At 24.7% G+C, this 24,974-nt stretch overlaps 1 protein-coding gene across 2 annotated transcripts in view; it reads left to right on the forward strand.

Annotated features, from left to right (window-relative positions):
• LOC127283578 (5-hydroxytryptamine receptor 2C-like) overlaps nt 1-21,292 on the forward strand; it is a 227,380-nt gene extending 206,088 nt beyond the window's left edge. The window contains exons 6-8 of one of the 2 annotated variants that reach the window (XR_007843371.1): nt 10,703-10,999; nt 12,563-12,660; nt 20,466-20,595. Coding sequence is in view for 1 of the 2 variants with exons in the window: in XM_051308547.1 (XP_051164504.1) it covers nt 10,703-10,999; nt 20,466-20,700 (532 nt within the window). In the remaining variant the exon portion in view is untranslated. Of the gene's footprint in view, nt 1-10,702; nt 11,000-12,562; nt 12,661-20,465 lie in introns of both variants that reach the window. The other variant, XM_051308547.1, reaches the window with a different exon arrangement.
• Nucleotides 21,293-24,974: the final 3,682 nt, after the last annotated feature.

Here is a 24,974-nt window from a genome sequence, read left to right on the forward strand (position 1 = left end):
CTTTAACGCTTTCTGTACTTTTTTAAATTTTCTTTTCTTATATATAACGTTAGGGTTACTTAAATTTTTGGAAATTTATCCATAAAATTGTGATTGGTTGATTTTAAAAATCGCGCCAAAATCTTTCTGTCGATTGTTTGTTCGGACACTGGCAATTTCGGACAAATGAAAATTCTATCAATTAGAAATTCTGTTAAATGATTTTTAGGTTAAGTAAAAATTCTGTAGTGTGAAAAATCGGTTATATGGAAATTATATCAAATAATAATTCGAACAAATGAAAATTCTATACAATGAAATTCTACCCAATAAAAATTCTTTAAAATGCCTATTATGTTAAATGAAAATTCGAGCAAATAAAAATTCGAACAAATTAAAATTCTGTGAAGTGAATTTTCGGTTATATAAAAATTGTGTAATATATAAAAAATTGTTTTGATGAAAATTCTGCAAAATTCTAATTTGAACAAATAAAAATTCAGCTCAAAAATAATTATGCCAAATGAAATTCCATAAAATGAAAATTCTAACTAATGATTTTTGGAACATAATCATGAGTCCCTGAATTATTAATATTATTTATGTAACAAGCTGAATCAAATAATAATTTATTATTATCAAGAAATGTAAAGGGTTCCAAAAATAACAAAAAATTTTTAATCGGTCTCTTTTTTTCAGCAACTTGCAAAGAAAAAAAAATCTCTCAATATAATAGTAAAAGATAATTTTTAAATGTGATTATTTTAATTAATTATTTTGTAGTGCCATAGTGTTATCCTTTTATTTCGGATATTTGTAATTGGTGGGAATCTTTTCTTTTAAAATTCAGCAAGGGGAGAAAAATTATATTAATTTAATTTTTGCCATAATCAGCCATATTTAATATTTATTGAAATTGATTTCGTTTTTCTGAAATTATCTCATTAATTTAATATTTATGACATTTCGACATGTTTTAATTGTGTGTTTCTCCTTTATTTTACAATTATTGAGTCTTTTCCTATTAATATTTGTTTACGCTTTGACAATTATTAATTTGCCCTTTTTTGTGTTTTGACCATCCCCTAAAATTTTTCTGTTTTTTTCTTAATTTTTTTTTTATTTAATCGATCTTGGAATTTCGTGACAAGAGAGCACAAATGTAATGTTTGTAATTTGTTCGAATCCCACCTTTTTCACCGATTTATTTTTAGTAGCCGAAAATATGCACTCGTTATTCATTTTTTTTGTCATCCTTCGATCTAGCGCCAACGGATAATTTTAATTATTTTTGATTAGCAACGCCAGTGTAACCTTAAATTTTTTTTTATATTAATTAAAATTATTAAAAAGGATTACAAAATGCCAAACTCTAATTTTTTCGTGTGGCTATAATCTATATTTTAAAGAAAAAAAAAATGAAATGTAAATTAAAAATTTTTCACTACAATTTCTTTTCAATTAAAATTTTGTTTTGTTAAAATGGTAGATGTGTATATTGTGTACCTAGCTATACGATCATTTAATATGACAGAAGGGTTTCGTTGACATAGATAGTTAGTCACTGCAAATTCAATGAATAATTTTCGAACATTCATGGGGTTCATCGGTGCAGTTTATCAATTAAAGTTTAGACAGTGAGTGTCACTCTCCAAATCAAATTGAAACTTTGAAATTTGTGGTTCGAGTCAAGACTTAGTCAATTACAGTTACATGTAAGGGTACTCACTGTGTAATAGATGCACTCACACACACAGTGAGACGCGCGCTTATATGTATGTATATATTCAAAGTGTTCTTGTATCATTTCTACTCCAATAAGTCAAAATTTACTTCAGCCTTCACTTCACAAATTTTCCATCTGAAAATTGCTTTAATTTTACCTATGAAACTTTATATATATATATATATAATGTGATAGTAAAATGTATATGTATATATCATGACTCATTTAATATCTCGCTTATTATTTAATTAAATTATAATTTAATACTATACATTGAAATATATATATATATAGGTAATTGAAGTTGATTACATACAAAAATTCATAGAATTCATTCATTTGATTTGTTATAATAATTTGATTTCATGCAACAAGTTTTTTAATGTAGAAATTTTTCTATTTGTTCGGTTCTGGTAACTTTTTAAATAAACTTAAAAAGTTGATTTTCTGAAATTTTAGACTAAGATATTTAATATTGCCAAGTCTTAATTAAATTCAACTTCAAATTCAAGTTAGAAAACAAAACCAGAACCGAACAAATAGAAAAATTTCTACATTAAAAAACTTGTTGCATGAAATCAAATTATTATAACAAATCAAATGAATGAATTCTATGAATTTTTGTATGTAATCAACTTCAATTACCTATATATATATATATATATATATTTCAATGTATAGTATTAAATTATAATTTAATTAAATAATAAGCGAGATATTAAATGAGATTAAATATCTTTTAAACGGTTAAAGATAATTGAGTTTGATTTTTTTCTAAAAATTCAAGATAGCGAGACGCTCAAAATATTTTATTAACATTTTTTAAAATTTTTTGTTAATTAACAAAGTTTAATTAACAAATTTTAATTGTTGTTAATGAATAAATAAAGTTAACTTTTCAGCGAGATATCTAAATTAAATGACTTATGAACCAAAAAATTTTCAAATATCTCTTCGATATTCCGAAGAGACATCAATGTTAGAAACATTGGCTATCGAAAATCGATACTTTTGTTCATTTGGAATAAAAATATCATAAGTAACACGGGGCTAAAGCAGCCAAAAAGCTGCTATTGTAATCTATTGCCGAGTGATGTTAAAATAAAAATATAAAAAATTACCGACTTACATGAATCTACCTTGCCAACTGATGGTAAAAACCGGAACAATGGAAATGTAAAAAATGACCAACTTACAGAAATCTACTTTGCCGATTGATGATAAAAACCGAAAAAATTACCGACTTACAAAAACTTAAAGGAATAGATAATTTTTAATTTCCACATTACCGTCAGTCGGTAATATAGGTTCCTGTAGGACGGTAATTTTTTATCTTTAATTTTGGAGTCTTACCATCAGTCGGCAAGGTAGATTTCTGTAAGTCGTCAATTTTTTATAACTTCATTTTTCAATGCGTTGGCAAGGTAAATTCCTGCATATTGGTAATTTTTATATATTTATTTTACCATCAGTCGGCAAAGTAGATATTTTGCAAGTCGGTAATTTTTTATATTTTTATTTTAACATCAGTCGGCAAAGTATCCTATATAAGTTTCGTCCCTAAATTTTAATTTTGTTAAGAGAATATTCGAAAGTTACAAACTACTTTTTCATGTAATAAGTCACGTGATATTTTAAATAATAAAATTTTTCAATATTTCTAGTATAATATCTTTGATATGCTTATGCTCCAAAGAAGAGCTTGGAATAAATCAATAAAGCAATCAATAATTGGGTTAAGCAGTATAGAAGATTTTTATTTTCTATAATTGGTACAGCTTCTCTATGCTATAGCAATTAAACCTTTTGAAACACAAAGGCGTCAGACATGCTCTCTGGAAAATTATCAAAACATTCATCTTCATTTAATCTAACTGAAAATAGGTTTCTTCCTGCATTATAATTTTAAATGCATATATACGCCACATTTACATAATCTAAAGCGCTATATACACCAAAAGTACTTCGCTGCAATTCACTCCAAAGATAAACATTAAAAGATAATCTGGTTTTATCAATTATACAAATTTAACTGTTACAACTATTAATTTTCATTTAGACATATATATCAAATCGTTATATACGACTGATTATAAGAGTATCATTATATACAAAGGAACTGATTTTTATCGTTATCTATAATAATTATATATAGAGGGAACTGAACTCATACAAATTAGTAAACGTAAAAATTAAGTGGTAATGTAAATTGATTTTTTAAAAATTCTTACTTTATTACTTTTAATATTAAATTTACTTACATTTCTTAAACTATTTATAAATTTCAGTTTATTTTTTTAAATTTTTTAAAAATTAATAATGCAATGATTAAATTTCATATGGTGTTGTCAAATTTATACGTACCTAATGATTTAATAAATCACCGCAAATTACTTATAAATTAAATTCAATGATTTTTAAAAAATTAAAATAAATAAATAATTTTTAACATTATCAATTATTAATATTTTTATCTCAATTACAGACTTATGAATTAAAATTATCATTTTTTATTAAACATAAAAAATATTTTTGTATAACTACTGACTTTTACTACTGATACGGCAATTATATATACTACCTATACAAGAATTCCATACACTTTGTCTGACTGAAACTTACTTACACTACTGACACTGAAGTAACAACAATTCTAAAACTTTATGAATATGAGTATGTAACTATAAATTTATTTTATTACTCACGCTGAAAGTGCAACAATGTAATTTACATTGTTATACATTTCCACTAATAATTTAAAAGATAAAAAAATTTATTTTTTCATTTAATTGTTTTTACTAATTTATTTAAACCACTAATAAACCACTGGATTCGTGATGGCAGTCTAGCCTAGCGATTTCACCTAGCCCCGTCAATGGCGCGAGTTCATTCTGCTAGAATGCAACATAACCTAATCCAATAGAATACAAATCTTTGTACATAGTGTTATAATAATAATACAAACAAAATTCAAGATTAAAAAAACTATAATACAGAAAATTTATTTGGTAATTTATGGAAATTTATGAGGTAATTTATGAAATTTTGAAGTAAGTAAGTTATAATTACAGGGTATCCCATTTTAATCTATCAGGCGAAATAACTTTTAATCAGTTGATTTTACAAAAAAATGTTTTAGACAAAAGTTCTTGTGCTCAGAGGGGGACATCCAGTGGCATACTTGAATTTGACCTAAATGACCTAATTTAGGTCATTTCAAGGTCAACTCATTTTTTTAAATGGAACCACCTACTTTTTATGCCGGAAATCGATAAAGCAGGAAATTCCACGTCGAAATCGTTGATGCACTTTTTTTCGATAGATCGACCTATTTAGGACAAATAGGTCATTTAATTATTATTGTATTTGGAGATATAACTTTAAACTAATTAATTTTACAAAAACATGTTTCAGTCAAAAGTTGTTGTGCTTAAAGGGGAATATTCAGTGATGACCATAAATTTGTCAATTTCAACTCATTTTTTTTAATGGAACCATCCACTTTTCATGTTACAAATCGGAAGAGCAGGAAATTCCACGTTGAAATCGTCCAAGTACTTTTTTCGACTATTCAGGTCAAATAGGTCATAATTAATTTCACCTACAAGGTTGATTCTAGTGTTTTTTACATAAAAATTCTTGCCCTGACGATTCCTTGCATAAAAACTTGATCTTTCTTCATGAAAAATTATTTGACATAGACTGAAAACATGTTTTTGTAAAATTAATTAGTTTAAAATTATTTCTCCAAATACAATAATAATTAAATGACCTATTTGTCCTTAATACGTCGATCTATCGAAAAAAGTGCATCAACGATTTCGACGTGGAATTTATAAAAATTTTAAGGTAATTTATAACATATAAAAGAAAATTTTAGAAATTTATAGGGTATTTTATGGTAATTTATGGAATTTTATGTGGTAATTTAAGAAAATTTAATGGAAATATATGTTGTAATGTTGTAAATTATTTTTAAATATTTTATCGTAATTTTTAAACATCACCATTCCCGCAATACTAGCTAGTGGCTAGAATACAAAATTGTGACAAATGTCACGGAAACCTAGGATGGTGCCATCCTAGCGCCACGATATTTTTCTACACAGGATATTTCTCAAAATTGAAACTGTCAACTTATTTTATTTTTATTCCTAAAAATGCTAAAAATTTCAAACTTCACTAGAGTAGTTTTTTAGGGTTTCGTGGCTCAGGTCCGAAAGCCTTATAATTTCGCTTTGGCGTCCGTTCGTCCGCCGTACACTCGTATGGTTGCCATGGTAACAGTTACCATAGAAACCGCTTCCATAGCAACCATTACCATGGTAACAGTTATCATAGCAACCGTTTCTATAAAAGTGCGTATAAAAATATCCGCAACTTTATTAATTAAATTCTCAAAAAAGGGGACAGTAAAAAATTTTTGAAAAAAACTGTTTTTGAATCCAAAGATTCTCAAAAAAAGTATTTTATCACATTTTAGAATAATCTTAATACTTTTAGATAGCTTGTAATACCTACCCTCCGTAAAAAATATTTACAAATAGATTAAAAATAGAAGTCAATAAAAATTATAAGGATTGATAATAATCAAAGGAAAATAAAAATTGGAATAATGAATGATGAAAAAGTAAAAAAAAAAAATGTCCTCTTTTGTTATAACGTCGAAGAGTGCACGTAACTCGAGTTTTAATTGAAAGAAAAAATTACCAAAAAAAAAAAAGAAAGAAGCAATATCTGTTTTATTGAGCTACTCTTTTTTATCAAGGATCTTGATACTCGCGGATTCATTTGAATGGAATACAAATTGGTTTTCGAACCACGACTACTACTTTTATGTAAAAATAACGCACTTCTCTATATATCAAGAAAAACATTTTTAGCGCAATCAATTAATTGTATAAACTTATTTTTTTACGAGTACTATTTTTTTAAAATTCTAAATTTATTCATAACATTATGATGAAAAAATTTTTCTTTTTCTTAAAACTATTTTATACTTTCTATATATCGGGAAAAAAATATTTTTTTTTTTTTGCTTGCCTGATGTGACCTCAAAAAGTTAATATGACTGTCATCTAAATCCACCATGTCTCAAATTTTATTTTTACGATAAATCGTAAAAGCCAATCATTTTATCGCACATATTTTCCTATATTTTTATACCTCTTCTTTCTGTCGTGAAATTTTCTCGTGTCCACATGACAGTCAACTCATCCATCACTTTTCAATGTAAAATGCATAATTTTTTTTTTCTGCACATTTTACATACTCAAAAATTGTTGTCAATCGATTTATTGCATCTATTTAATTGAAAAAATTCGCACGAGTATATATAATATATTTTATATATGAAGCAAAATTAAATGAAGAGGATTAAAATTGTATAAAAGGGTGAAAAAATTTTTTATCTGTTTCGAAAAGGTTTTTTCTACTTTTCCGAATAGTGCAAAATTTTTTTTATAAAAAATTTCCAATTTACGTCTTTTTTGAAAATTAAAAATACCATTTCTTACCTGTGTAGCGGGAGAAAAGTATGTCTTTTCCGACTAGTGGGAGGGAAAGTTACATTCCCTCCCGGTGACGTCACTAAAGCGGGAGGAAAAGTAACTTTCCCTCCTGGTGATGTTATTATTAGGTATTAAATATTAATCAAAGTATGAGTAATAGTGAATCTCAAACATCTGGTACACCACCAGTAGTAACTATACTGCTACCAGTAACAACCATACCATCATCAATAGTATCCACACTACCACGTTTGTACTTTCGGTATACGTGTGTTAGAAAAAATAGTATGTGCAACTCGGGAGGAAAATGATTTCCACTCGTGGAAATCAACCATTTTCCTCCCTAGATGCACAATATACTATTTTTAAAAGGATCCTTTATTTTTTATTTTACCCTTTTAAAATGAAGCTTAAAAAAAGTATACTTTCAATATACAAATTAAAAAAATTAATTAATTAATTAATTAAATTAATTAATTAATATCTCAAAAACAAGTAAAAAGGGTCCTTTTTAAAAAAAAATTCAAAAATATTTTTGATTTTCAAGAAATGGGTAAATTTTGAATTTAAAAAAAAATTTGCACCATTCGAAATAGCTGGAGTAAACCTTTCGAAAACCTTTAGGTTATAATTTTTTACATTCTTTTATACAATAGTTATGATTTTTCAAAAAATCCAATGTTCCCATTTTTGCTAATGGATCACTTAAGAAATTTATATATATATTAAATACATATTAACGCAATATATGCTTCAAATTTAGTGAAGAAAAATTAAAAAAAAAAAATTTTTATTAAATAATTTTTAGAATATATAATGAAAATATATTTTTCTAACATTGATATTTTAGAAATGAAATAAATTAGAAAACTCTAAATCTGCAAATCATTTCTTCAATCAAATGATAGAAAGGGATATATCGTTTCAATTTTCTGGAAAATAATTTGAACATCAATCATCTTAAGTAATTTTGAATATAATATATATATATATATGTATATACATCGATATTTATATTTCTCTTGTTCTTCACGTGGTTAATAATATTTGTATCGAGTTCAAAATTTACAATAGTGTTTTGTATATTTTTTCTTCGTTTACATACTAAGCATATTATATGAAGTTTTTTTTTTCTTTTTAGTTTTATTGTCTCATTTTTTATTTTTATTTCACAATTTTAATTCGGTTTTACTTCTGTTTTTAATTCAAAACAATTTTTTTATTTTTTAGTGCTTTGTTTGAATTTTATTCGATTTAAAGAAAACAAAAACAGCAAAAAAAATGTAATTTTGCAAAAGTCACAGAAATACTTTGGAAATTAAAAAGAAATTTTTTTTTTATGAAACAGACTTATGTAACATTATGAAGTAGGCCCTATTTTATACAAACTTTACACAAAATATTTTGATTATTTAAAAGAAAAAACCATTAAAAATACAAAAAAAAAATATTGTTTTCGCGAATACTCGTGAAAAATCATAATAAAAAAAAAAATATTAATTTCTACAAAAAGAAAGTTTTTTAACATAGAAAATGTTTTTACAAAAATCTAAAAAATTTTAACTGTTGGGTGAAAATTTCTCAACTGGGCCACCTAAAACTGACTTTTCAAATTAAAAATTTTTTTTTTTCAAAATCTATTGAATTAAAAACATTTCTGAAATGCGTTTTTAAAAAAATTAATTTTTTAATTATTTATTCGGCGGTAACTGGCTACTATAAAAGTATTAATTTCTTGAAAGTTTGTGCAAATCAAAATTAGAAATAAATTGTCTTGAAAAAATAATTCTATTTTAATTTTTCGTTTCTGAAAACGTTGCGGACTTCAGCCCTATTAAAAAAAAGATAAATTTTTGTGTTACAATAGACGTTTTCGGCAGATGCTCCAGGAATACTCCGGAGAATTTTTTGGTCCAATCACCTATTAATTCTATTGGATCCAGTCAATCAAAAAATGCTCCAGAGCACTCCGGAGCATCTGCCGAAAACGCCCAATCAGTCGTTTACAACTTTAATATAATGTATAGGATTATTAAACTTAAGGATTCTCCCTGGCAATATACTCTCTTAATTTGAATCAGTGAAATTTCACTGGTGAAATAGCTAGAAGTCGGTTACTGAATCATTTAGTGAAATTTTCACTGAAAATCAGTCATATATCACTGATTTCCAGTGAAAATTTCACTAAATGATTCAGTAACCGACTTCTAGCTATTTCACTGATTCAAATTAAGAGAGTAAGGAAATGACACAGACTTACCAAATTTTGACAGTTTGTTCATTAGATTGATTTAGGAAGTTATGATTTTTTTCAGAATTTTTTACCACGTAGTTTTTTAGAAAAAAAAATATATATATATGACCAATTTAACATGGGCTTTTATGTATAAACCATAGGAAAAAAGTGTAATCTGATGGAAATGACACAAAAATCTGAAAGTTGGTATACAGGAAGAAAATATGATAAATTTATTAACTGCACAATATAAAGAAAGTTTACCACATAGTTTTTGAGTAAATAAATAATAAAGTTTCATTTTTTGTCATAATAATAATAGTAAGTGTAGCAGACATGAAAATGTGGCAACGTCGCAACACGTGTTTGGCACGTTTGCGCAGCAACTCGCCGCGAATTTCAAATGCAAGTCGACAAATTGATAGATATTTTTTTATATTATTTTTAGAAAATAATGGATTAAACTGCAATTTAATATATTATATAAATTTAATTCTGATTAATTATTGGAAAACAAAAAGAGTGATAAAAATACACGAACATAACCTCAAATTATAATTAAATATTTTTGTCAAAATAAAATATAGTTCAAAACTACTACAATCACAGTTTTATTTAATTGGATATTTGTTTACTAATTATCATGCAAATTGAAATAAAATATAATAAATAAACTATTTATATTTTCCATTTTATTTTCAAATTTTGAGGTGAACGACTTATATTACAAATTTCTTATAAGTAAATAATCTTATTTTCATTTCAATTTTAAGTGTTTTATGGAAGTTCAACAATTAAATAATAACATATAACAAAAAATTTGAGGTTAGCTGTCAGATCAGGTGTAGGTCCAATCTGTGTTACCAACCTTACATAAACTACGCGACGAGAATGCGACGTTGCCCTGATTTCAAGCACTTTTTAAAAAATTTAATTAAATAGAATTTATAATATTTTAGTAACGAGGAAAGCTTATTATTAATTTATACACCTTTTTCTAAACAATTTTCGTATCAATAAGGACAAGAACCTTTCTTATCAAATAAAAATTTATTTTTTATAAGGTTGCAAACTTGTGAGCCTTCACACGGGTAGAATAGAAACTATCCCCTTACTCCGCACCACCCCCTGGAGAATCCTTAATTTTACAAAGTTCAAAACATTTTTTTTTCTGTAAATATGTAATTGTGATAATTAAATTTTTTTTAAAATGATTAAATAATAATTTTTTTTTTTTCATTTTTGTTGAAGGTTCTTACCTGGAAGAACGAAAAGAAGATCACTGGCTGCGAATGCTGTTGCCACTGAGCAAAAGGCCAGTAAAGTATTGGGACTGGTGTTCTTCACATTTGTATTATGTTGGGCACCATTTTTTGTGCTAAATATCATTTTTGCAGCATGTCCAGAATGTTCAGTGCCAAGTCATGTAGTCGTCACATGCCTTTGGTTAGGATATGTATCATCTACAATTAATCCAGTAATCTACACAGTCTTTAATAAGACTTTCAGAGCTGCCTTTATACGACTTTTAAAATGCCAATGTTCCAGGTAATTATGTAAATCATTTTATTTCACACTATTTTTCTAATTTATAATTTAAAAAAATATTTAACACATTTATTCAAAAAAAATATTTTTAAAAAATAAAAAAAGGAATTTATCTGTGATAAATAAATGATCAAGTAAAAAATAAGTAAGGGAGTGTAAGTAGTCAGGGTTGGACATAGTTTTAACTTTTCTCTATAACTTCCCCTGTGGGCCGAATTTTGAGATTTCTCGCATATGGTTCGAAAGATCTACTAAAATGCAATGTTTTTGCTGAACATTGTAAAAATATTTGACCAAAAGTTTTGGAGTTATAGTCAATTAAAAAAAAAAAAAAAAAAAAAAAAGTAGTCAGGGTTAAACCAGGTAGTCAGGGTTGAGCCACTGTAGAAAATCAATAAAATATACAGGTAAATGATTAATAATGACCTTAAAATGATAGAATGGCGCTCAAATACACTTGGAAATGTGTAAAGGAACCACGAAATTCAAATAAAAAGCCCTTATTGTAAAATTTTCAGATTTTCGCTTGTATCGCGAAGCTGGTCTGAAAAGTGAAAAAAAAAATTATGAAAATTTGTATTTCCTTTATTTCCAATGGAAATGATGTTTTGACACCTCTTTAAGTCGACAAATGAATTTCCATTGCAAGAACCCTTCATAATTGCAAAATTTTTTTGGTGGCTCAACCCTGACTCACACGTCGTTTAGCGTCACATCACACACAAAAATAAACGCGTGATCTAAACACCATATTACGTTCCACATTTTCATATAATATTATAATGAACTATTTTACTTAAGTTACTTTGTCTTCGACATATTTTTTCGGCACTTAATTCTCTTCTTTTGAAACAATAAAAAAGTTTTTTGTTGATCGTATAGCAGTGACTCGCATAATACGTCTTTATTGCTCGCACACTTCACTGCAACGTATGTGAAAAGTTTCCTGACATTGATAACAAATACTTACATACAAAGACAGATGGCTCTAGTGTGATAACACAAAATAAACGCGATGGCTCAACCCTGACCATTGTCCAACCCTGACTACTCTCCCCTATTAATAATAATGTTTTTATAATTATTATAAATTATATTATTATTAATTATTATAAAAAAATAATTTGTAAATTTGAATTAGTGAGAATTCATTTACTAATTCAAATCAAATTAGTAGAAATTTTCACTAATTCAAAAGATCTAAAAAGTTTTATTCGGATAAAAAAAGAAATTTTAGCCAAGGAGAATAAAAAATATTAAGTTTGCAAATTATAGGTATAATATAATATTTTCAGTAAATTTTACCAATTGTCGTTAGATCAACAAGCCATAAAAATAATAATGATAATTCGTAAAATTTACTTAAAAACTTATAAAACTTAATCTAGGCACTTTGTAAATTTGTCATTTCTAACCATTTTTTAAAAAGATTTTGTTATTTTTATCTATTTTTTTCATTTTGTAACGGATCAGAAATTCGACATTTTTCTGTAATGAGAAAAACTTTTATAATTTCATTATTATTATCATTTTTTTTTATTTTTTTTTTTGAATGATTTTTAGTTTCAGAAAAATGTCACGGAAAAGTTCTGGGTTTTACTAAAAGGAATCCCAACTTCCTTTTCTCAAATTACAGGGTTTTCTAATAAACAAAATTTCAGGTAATTATGAAAAAATATTGTGCAGACAAATAATTTGCATATAACTGAACCCTGTGTTTGTGCTGAAAAATTGTCTTGTAACTGAAAATTTTGTACTTTTAAACCCAAAACCAAAAATTCGCTTAATGTAATTTTTTTTATTTATTATAAAATCATTTGCAAATAAAATAATTTTTTTTTCATTAAAATAAAATTATTTTAATTAAAATATGTATATTTTTTTGTATTTTTAATTTCTTTTTTTTTTTTTTTTTTTTTTTAATATAATAAAAAAAAGTTTTATTTCATTTTATAAATATAAAACATTTTAATTTTCCTCTCCGATAAAATGTGTATATTTTGTAACCTCCAGTTGGCTCCATATATGAGGCAAAATTCCTGAAATGTCCGAACAAAAAATTAAAAGTTCTCGAATTTAATCCATACTTTTCTAAAATGTTGTTATTGTTGGTGAAAGTCTAAAAATCAATTATTATTGAATTTAATAAAATAGTTTTTGAATTACAACGTTTTTAATTTTTGACTTTTTAAAAAAAAATTTTTTTTCAATGTACAATATTTATAAGTAGAATGCATAAAAGTTAACATATATATAATGATTTTTGAAGCTTTTTTGACGAGCTACACGCTGTTAATAAAATTTTTTTTTTTTAAATAACATTTGACCTTGAAATTCAAGGTCAAAATGTTAATTTACGTTTATCTCAAAATCGGATTTTTTAAAATTATTTTTAACTATCTCAATGGAAAGCTTGACTAATTTCCTACAAAACATGTAATTTTCAGAGTGGGATCTTTTAAAGTTTTTGAGATATTAATTAATTAATTAATTAATGTTTATAACAAATGAAATATTTTACAAACCAATAAAGTTACCGTAATTCTGAAGTTAGTAATTGAAAGTTAACGTAATTCCGCATCCAACGAGCCCTACATGAAGTATTTTAGATAAGTAGATTGTTAATAAACAATTAGTTAACATTGCAATTGTTTATTAACAATATACTAATCCAAAATACTTCATATAGGGCTCGTTGGATGCGGAATTAGCTTAACTTTCAATTGGTTAGTTTAGATTTACGATAACTTTATTTGTTTGTAAGATATTTTATTTTTTATTGTTATTTAACTAAAATTGAACAAAAATACTTCATATAGGGCTTTTGGATGCTTGTTGTTAGTAAAAAATAAAATATCTTACAAACAAATAAAGTTATCGTAAATCTAAACTAACCAATTGAAAGTTAAGCTAATTCCGCATCCAACGAGCCCTATATGAAGTATTTTGGATTAGTATATTGTTAATAAACAATTGCAATGTTAACTAATTGTTTATTAACAATCTACTTATCTAAAATACTTCATATAGGGCTCGTTGGATGCGGAATTACGTTAACTTTCAATTACTAACTTCAGAATTACGGTAACTTTATTGGTTTGTAAAATATTTCATTTGTTATAAACATTAATTAATTAATTAATTAATATCTCAAAAACTTTAAAAGATCCCACTCTGAAAATTACATGTTTTGTAGGAAATTAGTCAAGCTTTCCATTGAGATAGTTAAAAATAATTTTAAAAAATCCGATTTTGAGATAAACGTAAATTAACATTTTGACCTTGAATTTCAAGGTCAAATGTTATTTAAAAAAAAAAAATTTTATTAACAGCGTGTAGCTCGTCAAAAAAGCTTCAAAAATCATTATATATATGTTAACTTTTATGCATTCTACTTATAAATATTGTACATTGAAAAAAAATTTTTTTTTAAAAAGTCAAAAATTAAAAACGTTGTAATTCAAAAACTATTTTATTAAATTCAATAATAATTGATTTTTAGACTTTCACCAACAATAACAACATTTTAGAAAAGTATGGATTAAATTCGAGAACTTTTAATTTTTTGTTCGGACATTTCAGGAATTTTGCCTCATATCATTAATCAACGTAACGCATTATGCTGGTTGTTGATGTAAATTAAACATTAAATATTACCTCTTCCATTTAAGTACTATATTGATCCATTAAAAATCCATTTAAAAAAATTAAAATCCATTGTAATTTATCATTGAAAATGTGTTAATAATTAATCTCTATTTATAGTCGTTAATTAAATTACTTATTATAATTTTTGAAATGTAATTAAAATGCTTTTTGTTTTTCATTTGCATTTTTATTGTCCTTTTATTAATAAGAGAACTATTAAGAGTTTTTCTTTTAAATGAATATAAAAAAAAAAAAAAAAAAAAAAAAATAGTAATCATGAGAAAAAGTAACATATCAGCTGCACTATTCCTTGTGACATTTTCTGTATAATATACCCGTGCAGAAATTTCCCTACTTAGTTCTACTTTAAGTAAGGCTCTCTCATGGCCCTTGCCAGTTTTTCCACAAGTTTGGCAGATTAAACTACAGTTACTTGGTTATGCCATGTTTGCAAAATAACCTAGAAAACTACATATCAAGGCAGTGGAAAGGCCCTTGCCAGTTTGTCCACAAGTATGGCATTCCTTAGAGCAACTCGGTCTTGCCATGGTTTTATGACATAACCTCAAAATAAAAAGTCATTTTTAACACCAAATAAAACTATAATAAAATTAAATTTCCATGCAAAATATTTTATCAAGTAATAATTATTTAATAATAATATTTATGAATTTTTAATTATTTAAATAACAATTAATTAATTTAATTAATTAAAATAATTTATTTATTAAAATTATTAAGAAAAATTAATTAAGTTAAATTTCTTTCAAACTGTTTTTATTTTAAATTTGTTAATGATGTTTAGAGGCCTTTTACAGTTAAGGTCAGGTCCAAGTGAGGCAGCGCCATCTACATTGATACTAAAATTTTGGAAAATTTTTAACAGCCTTTTCTTGAAAACAAGATGGTAAAATGCTTTTTCCTTTATGGATAATTGATTATTGGCAAGAAATACACTCAGCTAAAACTTTTTTTCAGTTAAAATAATAAAAAAAATTTCATGTCAATAAATTAAATATGAGCACTTTTTTCACAAAAACTGTAACAGTACTTTCTCAGAAATTACAATCAAAAATGCAATTTCCATTTGGAAAATTAATAAACGCTAAAAAATACACGACCTAAGATTTACCAATCACGAAAATAACAAAAAAAAATTTAATTAAATATTTAACATATTGATACTGCTTTACTGATTGTGACAGCACTTTGGTAGATTATGTATTTCAGGTGGTTAGCAACAGTGCCAATCACCTCCTTTCGGCAAAACTGCGAAACGTCTGGTGACATATATAACCTGCCAAACGGCTGTCATAATGAGTAAAATATGTTATGTTAAAATACTTTTTTTTTCTTATTTTCGTGATTGGTAAATCTTAGGTCGTGTATTTTTTAGCGTTTATTAATTTTCCAAATGGAAATTGCATTTTTGATTGTAATTTCTGAGAAAGTACTGTTACAGTTTTTGTGAAAAAAGTGCTCATATTTAATTTATTGACATGAAATTTTTTTTATTATTTTAACTCAAAAAACGTTTTAGCTGGTGTATATCTTGCCAATAATCAATTATCCATAAAGGAAAAAGCATTTTACCTTCTTGTTTTCAAGAAAAGGCTGTTAAAAATTTTCAAAAATTTTAGTTTCAATGTAGATGACGCTGCCTCACTTGGACCCGGCCTTAAGATGTTTATTTATTGGTTGACATAACGTTGTTACTACATGTTTCGTTTTTTTCCGAAATCTGCTATAACAGATATATTACCATGGAACACCATGAAACATTCATTATTTACCATGGATTCTTAAATTTGAATTTTTCAAATTTTTTAAATTAAATAAATTAATCAAATTAATAGATTAAAATAATGTGATCGAACACGTGATTTTGTTTTACTTACGTATTTGTCTTATGTTTGTTATACTTATACTTATTTCAAAAGTGCATTGACTTACCTGATGAGGGCTAAATAGCCGAAACATGTAGTAACAACGTTATGTCAACCAATAAATAAATATCTTAACTGTAAAAGGCCTCTAAACATCATTAACAAAAATTAATTAAGTTAATTTTTAAAAAAAATTTAACAATTTTAATCTAAGAATTTTATCAACAACTCAAAAGAAATAAGTGACTTTTTCTTTACAAAAACTAAAATTTATTTGTCTTTTTTTTACTATATTATCTATATTTTAGATAATAAGAAAAATTATGTTCCTAAGTTTTAATAAAATAACAAAATGAAAATATTGACTTACGTTAAATAAATTATAATTTATATATAATAATTATTGTTTCTTTATTGTCTTCATTTTCCTCAGTCGCAACTTATCAAATGAATTTTGTATTTATTTTCTCACGTTAAGTTGGCGTAATGGTTAGCGTGTTAGATTAGGGGGTTCGATCCCAGCGAGCGTTAAATATTTTTCAAAATTTATGTAAGCGATTGCGTTAAACAATAATAGGTAATCCAGTAATAAATAATGTGTTAGTTGTATAATTAATTCCATATTTAATTTTTTTGTTTAGTGATACATATTTGAAGTTGGGTCGACTTTGGGATTATTATGTGTCAGGCTAGAATTGTGCATTCTTCTGTGTTTTTGTTTTGTTACAAGTTTTTGTTGCTTACTGATTCAATCAATTACTCATTACAACTGATTATAAGCTTGTAGTACATTTTTCACTGATTGTTATTTTTGTCACAAAATATAGGGTAATTCCCAGGAAAACTCTCATGGCCCTGGCAAGTTCATCCCTAAGTAGGGCAAATCCTTGCAAAACCGTCTCAAGCCATTACTAGGGCCTTGCCAGTTTGCCATGTCAGGCCCTTGCTAGAATCCAGGCGTACTGGGAAGGGCCTTGAGAGGCTCAGACCATAATTTCTGCACGGGATATATTCGTAAAAAGACTAATACCATATTAATTATTATTTTATTGTCTTTTATTTGTAGACAAGCTTGATTCTTAACTCTTTGAACACTTTTTTAAATTAGTTTTTCTTCTTTATAATTATAGAAATTATTCATGCAATGTAATTAATGTTTGAAAAATTATTTTCAATTTGCTAATTTTCTTTTTTAATTGTCATTTTTAATTGCAAAAGTATATCTACATTCTCGGAATATTGATTAAAAAAAAATTCTTGAAACTTTATCGAAATTCACATAATATTTCAAGAATAGAAAAACATTGTTAAATAAAATTCACTTTTTTAAGTGGAAATTTTATTTCGTGTTTTAAGAAAAACTTTCATTTAAAAAAAAAAAGTTAACAATGTCAAAAAAATATATAATTGCATAAAAATTTTTAAAATGACATAAAAATGAAAATAATGTAAAAAGTTATTTTGTGTACGCATTTGAAGTAGGAAAAGTTGTAGAATCAGATAAAATTCACTTTTCAAGTATATAGCGAAATTTATTGATGTTTCAGACTTTTTCTCGCAGTTACATTCAAGAGAAAAATAAATTTTTGTCTCAGAGCTTAATAAATATTTATTTGTTTGAAATAAATATTATTTGGTTTAAATAAATATACAGTTATATTTATAGCTTTTTGAGATAAATAAATTTTTATTTAATTCAAATAAATTCACAGAAAATTAAAAGGCATTACAATAAGCTGCAACGATTATTATTTTAATAAAATTTTGCTTATTTTAATACCAAAATGGATTAAAATAAGCAAAATTGGATTAAAATAATAAGCGTTGCAACTTATTTTAATACCTTATAATTTTCTGTGTTATTATATTTGGTAATTGAATAAGATGATTCTTCTGGATGTAAAAAAAACTTTTTTAAAAAAATAAATAAAAAGAAAAAAAATGTGATAACTACAAATTTCAGAACTATAAAGTTTTTTTTTTAAATAAGTAAAATTTACAATTCTTTTTAATAACTTCTTAAAATTCTCAATGTATATGAAAATTTTTTCAATAAAAAATTTTGTGTTTCAAGGAGTTAAAAAAGATATAAAAAAATTATATAAAATCGTGAGAAAATGGCATCGTATATATAGTATTAAAAAAAATATATATATAGAGTATTTCATTCGAAAACGAAAGTTCATGTCACGGATTTTTTTTGTTTTTTTTTTAGAAATCGATAGTGATTATGGTGCTAAATAAATATATGTATATTACAAAATATTAATTTAAAATTTTTAATATGTTCCAAAATATTTGCATTACAATAAATTATAAAGATTTTTTTCTTTATTTATAAACTATTTTCTCTTAATAATGTAGAAAAAGAAGAGTTTCTATAAGTTGGGCGACAAAAAGTTGGGGCTATTATATCCATCAATATTTATTTTTTTTATAAAATAGCCTAAATATCTTATTACTTTTATTTATACGAAACATTTTCTGTAGAATACAATAAAAATTATTTTAAAAAATTTTTTTGTAGAAATTGTTCAATAAATTTGAAAATTAACATTGAAATTTTACTAAAATCTAAATTTATTAAAAAGGTAAAATTTTTTATGTTAAGTAAACAACTCAATATAATTTTTAATAAAATTTTCGAAGTTATTTTAAGACAAAAAGTTATAAAATTATCTTAAAAAACATATAAATGTGACGCACTCTAAATAAATGGACCTTATAAGGTCTTTACTTTACTTTTTACTTCTATAGAAGTAAATGAATTATAGATTATGTTTACGACACTTTTACTTGAACTAAAAGTTTAGTTTTTGTTTTTGTATAACTAAAATAAGTTTTTATTGAATATTTTGGATGTTATAAAGACCAAAATATCATTAGTTTGCATTACCAGTTGAATGTCTTTGTGTATTTTGGCTTAAAAATTACAAAACATAACCAATAATATTAATGACAGTTACATTTTTGAGGTTATGTGTTTTACCGCTTATAAACTTATAATTTACTTATTTTTAGTTTGACACAAAAGTATGTCAAAAATATATAGGCAATTCAACATAAAATTTTTCTATTATAAAAATTTTAATTTAATTTCTGAATTCAAGGGCGAAAAATATTGTATATATGGGCAAAATCACGTGAGATTTCCGTCGTCTCTTTAAATTCGGCCAAATAAATTTTTTTCTTGTTCTGTAGTGAAAAAAAGAGATACGTATTTTTTTTTATTTTATGAATTTTCAAAATTCTAATTTCGTAAATGTAGACCTTTTTTTAAAAAAAAATTGAAATAAAAAAATATGTATAAAATATTTTTTGCCCTAAAATTAATAAACTAAGGTTATGTGATTGTTGTAATTTCACATGTAAAATATTCCTCGTAGATTTTCTCGCAAAATACTTGATTGAGCTAAAATTTTGTAAATAACTTAAAAATAATACAAGGATTCGTTGTAATGTACCAGAGTATATTAATATTTTGTTAAAAAATTTATTTTTAAAAAATTGTATATTTGAAGAAAATTCAATATACCGGAAAAACGATTTTGTAATCATTTTCCTAAATATACAATTTTTTAAAAATAAATTTTTTGACAAAATATTAATATACTCTTGGCACACATGACAACGAATTTATCTTTTAAAACAATTTTCTTTTCTTCATATTTTGTCAATTTAATAAAATATTTTTTCAAAGAAACCGAAAGTTAAGGCAAAGTTAACCGAAAGTTTATCCAGTTGGATTAAATTTCGGAATATCCAATACGCCAGGGTATTATACTGAAATATGACAAACTTATTTAGCACCATAATCGATTTCTAGGCCAATAAAAAAAAAGAATCCGTAAAATTTTCTTTTCGTTTTCAAATGAAATTATATAATTAATGCAAATTTAATTAAAATTTTTGTCAATTTTGTGAAATTACAGGTCAGGAAGATTGGCCAGATATCGTTCGGTGACAGAAGCGAGTCGAGGGACATTAAACGTATGTGCCCCAGGTACACTTCCTCTTGCAATAAGTCTTCAAGGTACTCCACTTCTGACACCAACGCGAAATCCCACTGCTAACTCAGAAGCGGGTGGTTCATATGTCACCATGATACACAGAAATCCAGGTTCTCTCTATCGTGATACGTTTCTTATTCACGATCAAAATTGCTGAGAAATTTCTTTTTCATTCTAAGTCTGGAAAGCATGAATATTCCCCAAATTAGACTTGCCGGAATTTTTGTGGTGTCGAATTAAAAAATTATCGAATTTATAGTTTAGTAGAATTTTAAAAAAGTAGATTTTACAATGAGCCCAATTTTAAATATCGAAAAATTTCCGGGGGAATATACTCAGGGTTGAACACCGTTTTAAACTTTGTTTATAATCTTTTTTAAAAAAAATTAATTTAGTCAATTGAGTTATATTGTTAGAAAGATGTACAAAATAGGAAAACTTTTGCTGAAGATCGTAAATTAATTGATCTTAAATTAAAAAAGTTCTGATCATTTGAAAAAAAAAGAAAAATCTAGTCAGGGTTGGACACTTTGTGAAAATCGAAGCGAATTATGGTTTAAAAAAAATAAAATAACATTTATAATGTAAATTGTGTCAAATTCATAATTAACAAAGTGTCCAACCCTAAGTAGAAGTAACATTTTCGATTTGTGCTAACCATAACCAGACATGTTTCGCGATTCGATTTTTCACTTCATTTTTTCTTCAGTCATGAACCCCACAATACATACAATAAACTTACCTTGCCGATTTCTTGTTTTCCTTTATTCATTTTTATATTTAATCACATCGCTCACAAAACTTTTTTCGTTTCTACAAATGCACCGACGTCACAGCAGACGCTACTTTTGATCCTTCAAAAATGTAATGGCACAAAAAGTTAGGTTTCACTACGAGAAGCTTCGCCACGTCCGTTCATAGATGGCGCTAGTGTTCTTATTCTAGGAAAAGCGAAGTGTCCAACCCTGAGTATATTCCCCTATATAAAAAAATTCTGATTTTTTTTTTAATTTTTATTTAACTGAACTTTGATAAAACAGATTTTCTAATATATCGAATTTTCAAATAATACAATTTCCATTTTACAAAATTTATATCTAAAAAAATTTTCATAAAAAATAATTTTTATTTATCAGAATTGTTCTTTTGTCCAATTTCTGTTTATCTGAATATTCACTTTTAATATTAAATAAAATTTCTATTTGATTTAATTTTTATTTAATAGAATTGTCATTTAACAGAAATTCAACTTAGCTAAATTTTTATTTCACCGATATTTTATTTGACCGAAATTTCACTTATCCGAATTTTCATTAGATCAAAGTTGTTAAATAAAAATTCTACATAATCAAAATTTTTTTTGAAATAGAAACTTTTCGATACTAAAATTGGGCTCATTGTAAAATCTACTTTTTTAAAATTCTACTAATTTCGCTAATTTTTAATTTGACACCACAAAAATTACGGCAAGTCTAATTTGGAGAGTATTCATGTGTTCCCTAAGTCTAAAGGATCTCAATCAAAAAAAAAAAAAAAAAAAATTATCAATGATAATTTTTTATATATATATAGTAACATTGTAAACCTCTCATACAAAATCCATTTGTAGATTCTTCGCGCATACATCAAAATTAATACAATGATCAAATATGGAAAATTCCATTTTCATTAATTTTCATATTTTTTTATATTATATATTGTACCTAAATTAGAATTAATTTAATTAATTATTTTCTTATATGCGTAGATAGAGAAAGAAATTATTTTCGAAAATATTTACTTCTGGGAAATTTTTGATCCCATTTATATATAATTGATTTTAAAATGAGAATTGAATTTTCATAAATTACTAATTTTATCGTATAGTTGATTTTTTAAAAATAATAATCTCTATAAATCTAAATTTGTAATTATAATTTTTTTTGGAAGAAAATGTTTTTAAATTGACCAAAAAACAAAAATTCTATTCGATTGTGAAAAAATAATAATTTTAATCAATTGATTTTGTCTATATATTTGAAAATTTACTTTTTTGAATTTTTATTATTAATTGAAACATTGAAAATTTTGAATTCATATTTTATGGTATAATACATACAATATAGTATTATATATGTTTATAGGTAAACAATTCTCATTGTCATATTATACCAAAGAGCTTTCAATTTTGTTGTTCACTTACTCGATAAATGAAATAAAAATAATAATTTTATAATAAGACGAAAGTGTTCTAAAAAAAAAAATATTTCATGTTTGATATACATAAGAAAGTGTTTTCCATTATAATACATATATATTGTTATTCAATTTTAGAGAAAATTGCCTCTAAATAATATATTTGTTTTTTCTCATAGAGTCAACGACAAATACACACATATATATATTTTCTATTTTAAAAAATTGAATAAAAACTTTATTTTTAGTTATCATTTTTTTTCTTTTCACGAAAAGAAGACAATTTTGGTGAAAATTTTCTATTATAACAAAATTCACAAATTTTTTTTTAAACTTGCCTATAAATTTTGTACGTCGTAAAATGTTGTAGCTTAAAATTTTTATTTATAGCTAATTATGTTTAATCCTAAATCCTAACTGTTAATAAGACCAAGGGCAGATGGTACTTACTGAAGTTTATTACTATACTTGGATTATATCTGGATTTATACTATATATATTTTCACTGATTATTTTGTGCATTAAAAAATTCTAAAAATCTTTTCTATAAAAACAAAAATGGTAATTAATAATATAGTTTATTAAAAAATTTTATTTTTAAATTGAAAGAAATTTTTTTTAATATACTCGAAAGAGTATTAAATAAAGAGTATACTCGAAATTCTATTAAAAAAAAGAACTCAGAAAAGTTTTTCTTTCTCTCAAAATAATAAAAAAAAAAAAAACCGTCTTTCTCCGAATTTCAGAATTTCTTTGTTTCGAATTTAAGGAAATTTTATTTTTTAAACTAACTTTATAATTAATTTAAAAAATGCTATTACAGTATAATTTATTACATAAATAAATATTTTGATAATTTATATCAAGAATGTCTTTAAAAAAATTGTTTATACAAATTTTTATTTTCAAAATAAATCATTCTAATTTATGATTTAAAAAATAATTATTAGAATTTTATTTATTTACCTATAATGAAAAACTATTTTTTAAGTGAAAGAAACTTTTATTCTGAGTGAAAATAAATAGGGCGAAAAAATTAAAGCGAATTGACAAATCACTTACATGTAAATTATAAACAATAAACAATTTGTAAATTCTTCAATTGTTTATAAGATTTGAAATTGTTTTGTTAATGATCCCACAAAAATATATTGATTTGTATTCAATAAAATGTTTATTACTAAACTCATCTGTTTTAGAAAATAATTAAAAGAAAAAAAAAAGATTATCAATAATCTGTTTTGTATATGACGCAATTAAAATTAATTACATATGTCGTTAATTTAATGCGTGTAAAAGACTTACGAATGTAAAAAAAAAACGTTATAGACAAATTTTTTAGTACATTTTTACTTTCATATTGTTCCATATGAGAAGAATAATTTATTGTCCGTCAATTGAAAAAAAATGCAAAAAAAAAAAAAAATTAAAGCAACATTCAAATTACAAACAAAATTGAAATTACTTTTTAATTAAATATTTGAATAATTGACTGATTTATTGTTATTTTTCTATGGAACACTTCATTGGCGATAAAATTCATTAAAAAATAAATAAATAACAGGGTTAATGAGCAATGAATTTGCGTAAATGTAATAAATCTAGTAAATTAAATAATTAATAGACACTTTAATAAAATAAGATCATTATAGATGTAAATATTATATAAGACAATTGTAAATTTCAATTAAGCTAAGTTGAAACGTCATAAATTATTGTGATTTATTGTTAGATTATCAACTTGTTCAAAAAAAGAAAGAAATGAAAAAATTATTTAGTAGCTAGGTTACAATGTAACAAAATATGAAATGTTTCATAATTCAAAATTAGCACCATTATATATTTTGATTTTTAGTTTATTCTTCGCCTTAAAATAATTAATTTTAGTTGTAATATTAAAAAAAAAAATTTCGCAATTTTCAATTGATTCTCAACAAAAAAAAACAAGAAACAAACCTACAGTAGAAAATAAAAATCGAACAATTTTGGTGCTAATTGTCAAAAACAAAAATAAAATAAAATAAATAAATATGAAAAAAGCGAAAATATTGTTCATATATATAATTAGAATCTTTAATTAGAAATCAAAATTTTGTACCATTTATAGTATGTAAAAACTATTCTTTACTCTCTCGGAAAAACGAATGAACAATAAATTTAGTTTTAGTATTTATTTCATTATTTATGAAAAAAAACAGCAATAAACATTGCAAAAAATAATAATACTTATTATACCGAATTTGTTTTCTAGTCTAC

The sequence above is a fragment of the Leptopilina boulardi genome, unplaced genomic scaffold, assembly GCF_019393585.1.
Source record: "Leptopilina boulardi isolate dan_hultmark-lab unplaced genomic scaffold, ZJU_Lbou_2.1 LbouV2_310, whole genome shotgun sequence".
NCBI classification, from domain to species: Eukaryota; Metazoa; Arthropoda; class Insecta; order Hymenoptera; family Figitidae; genus Leptopilina; species Leptopilina boulardi.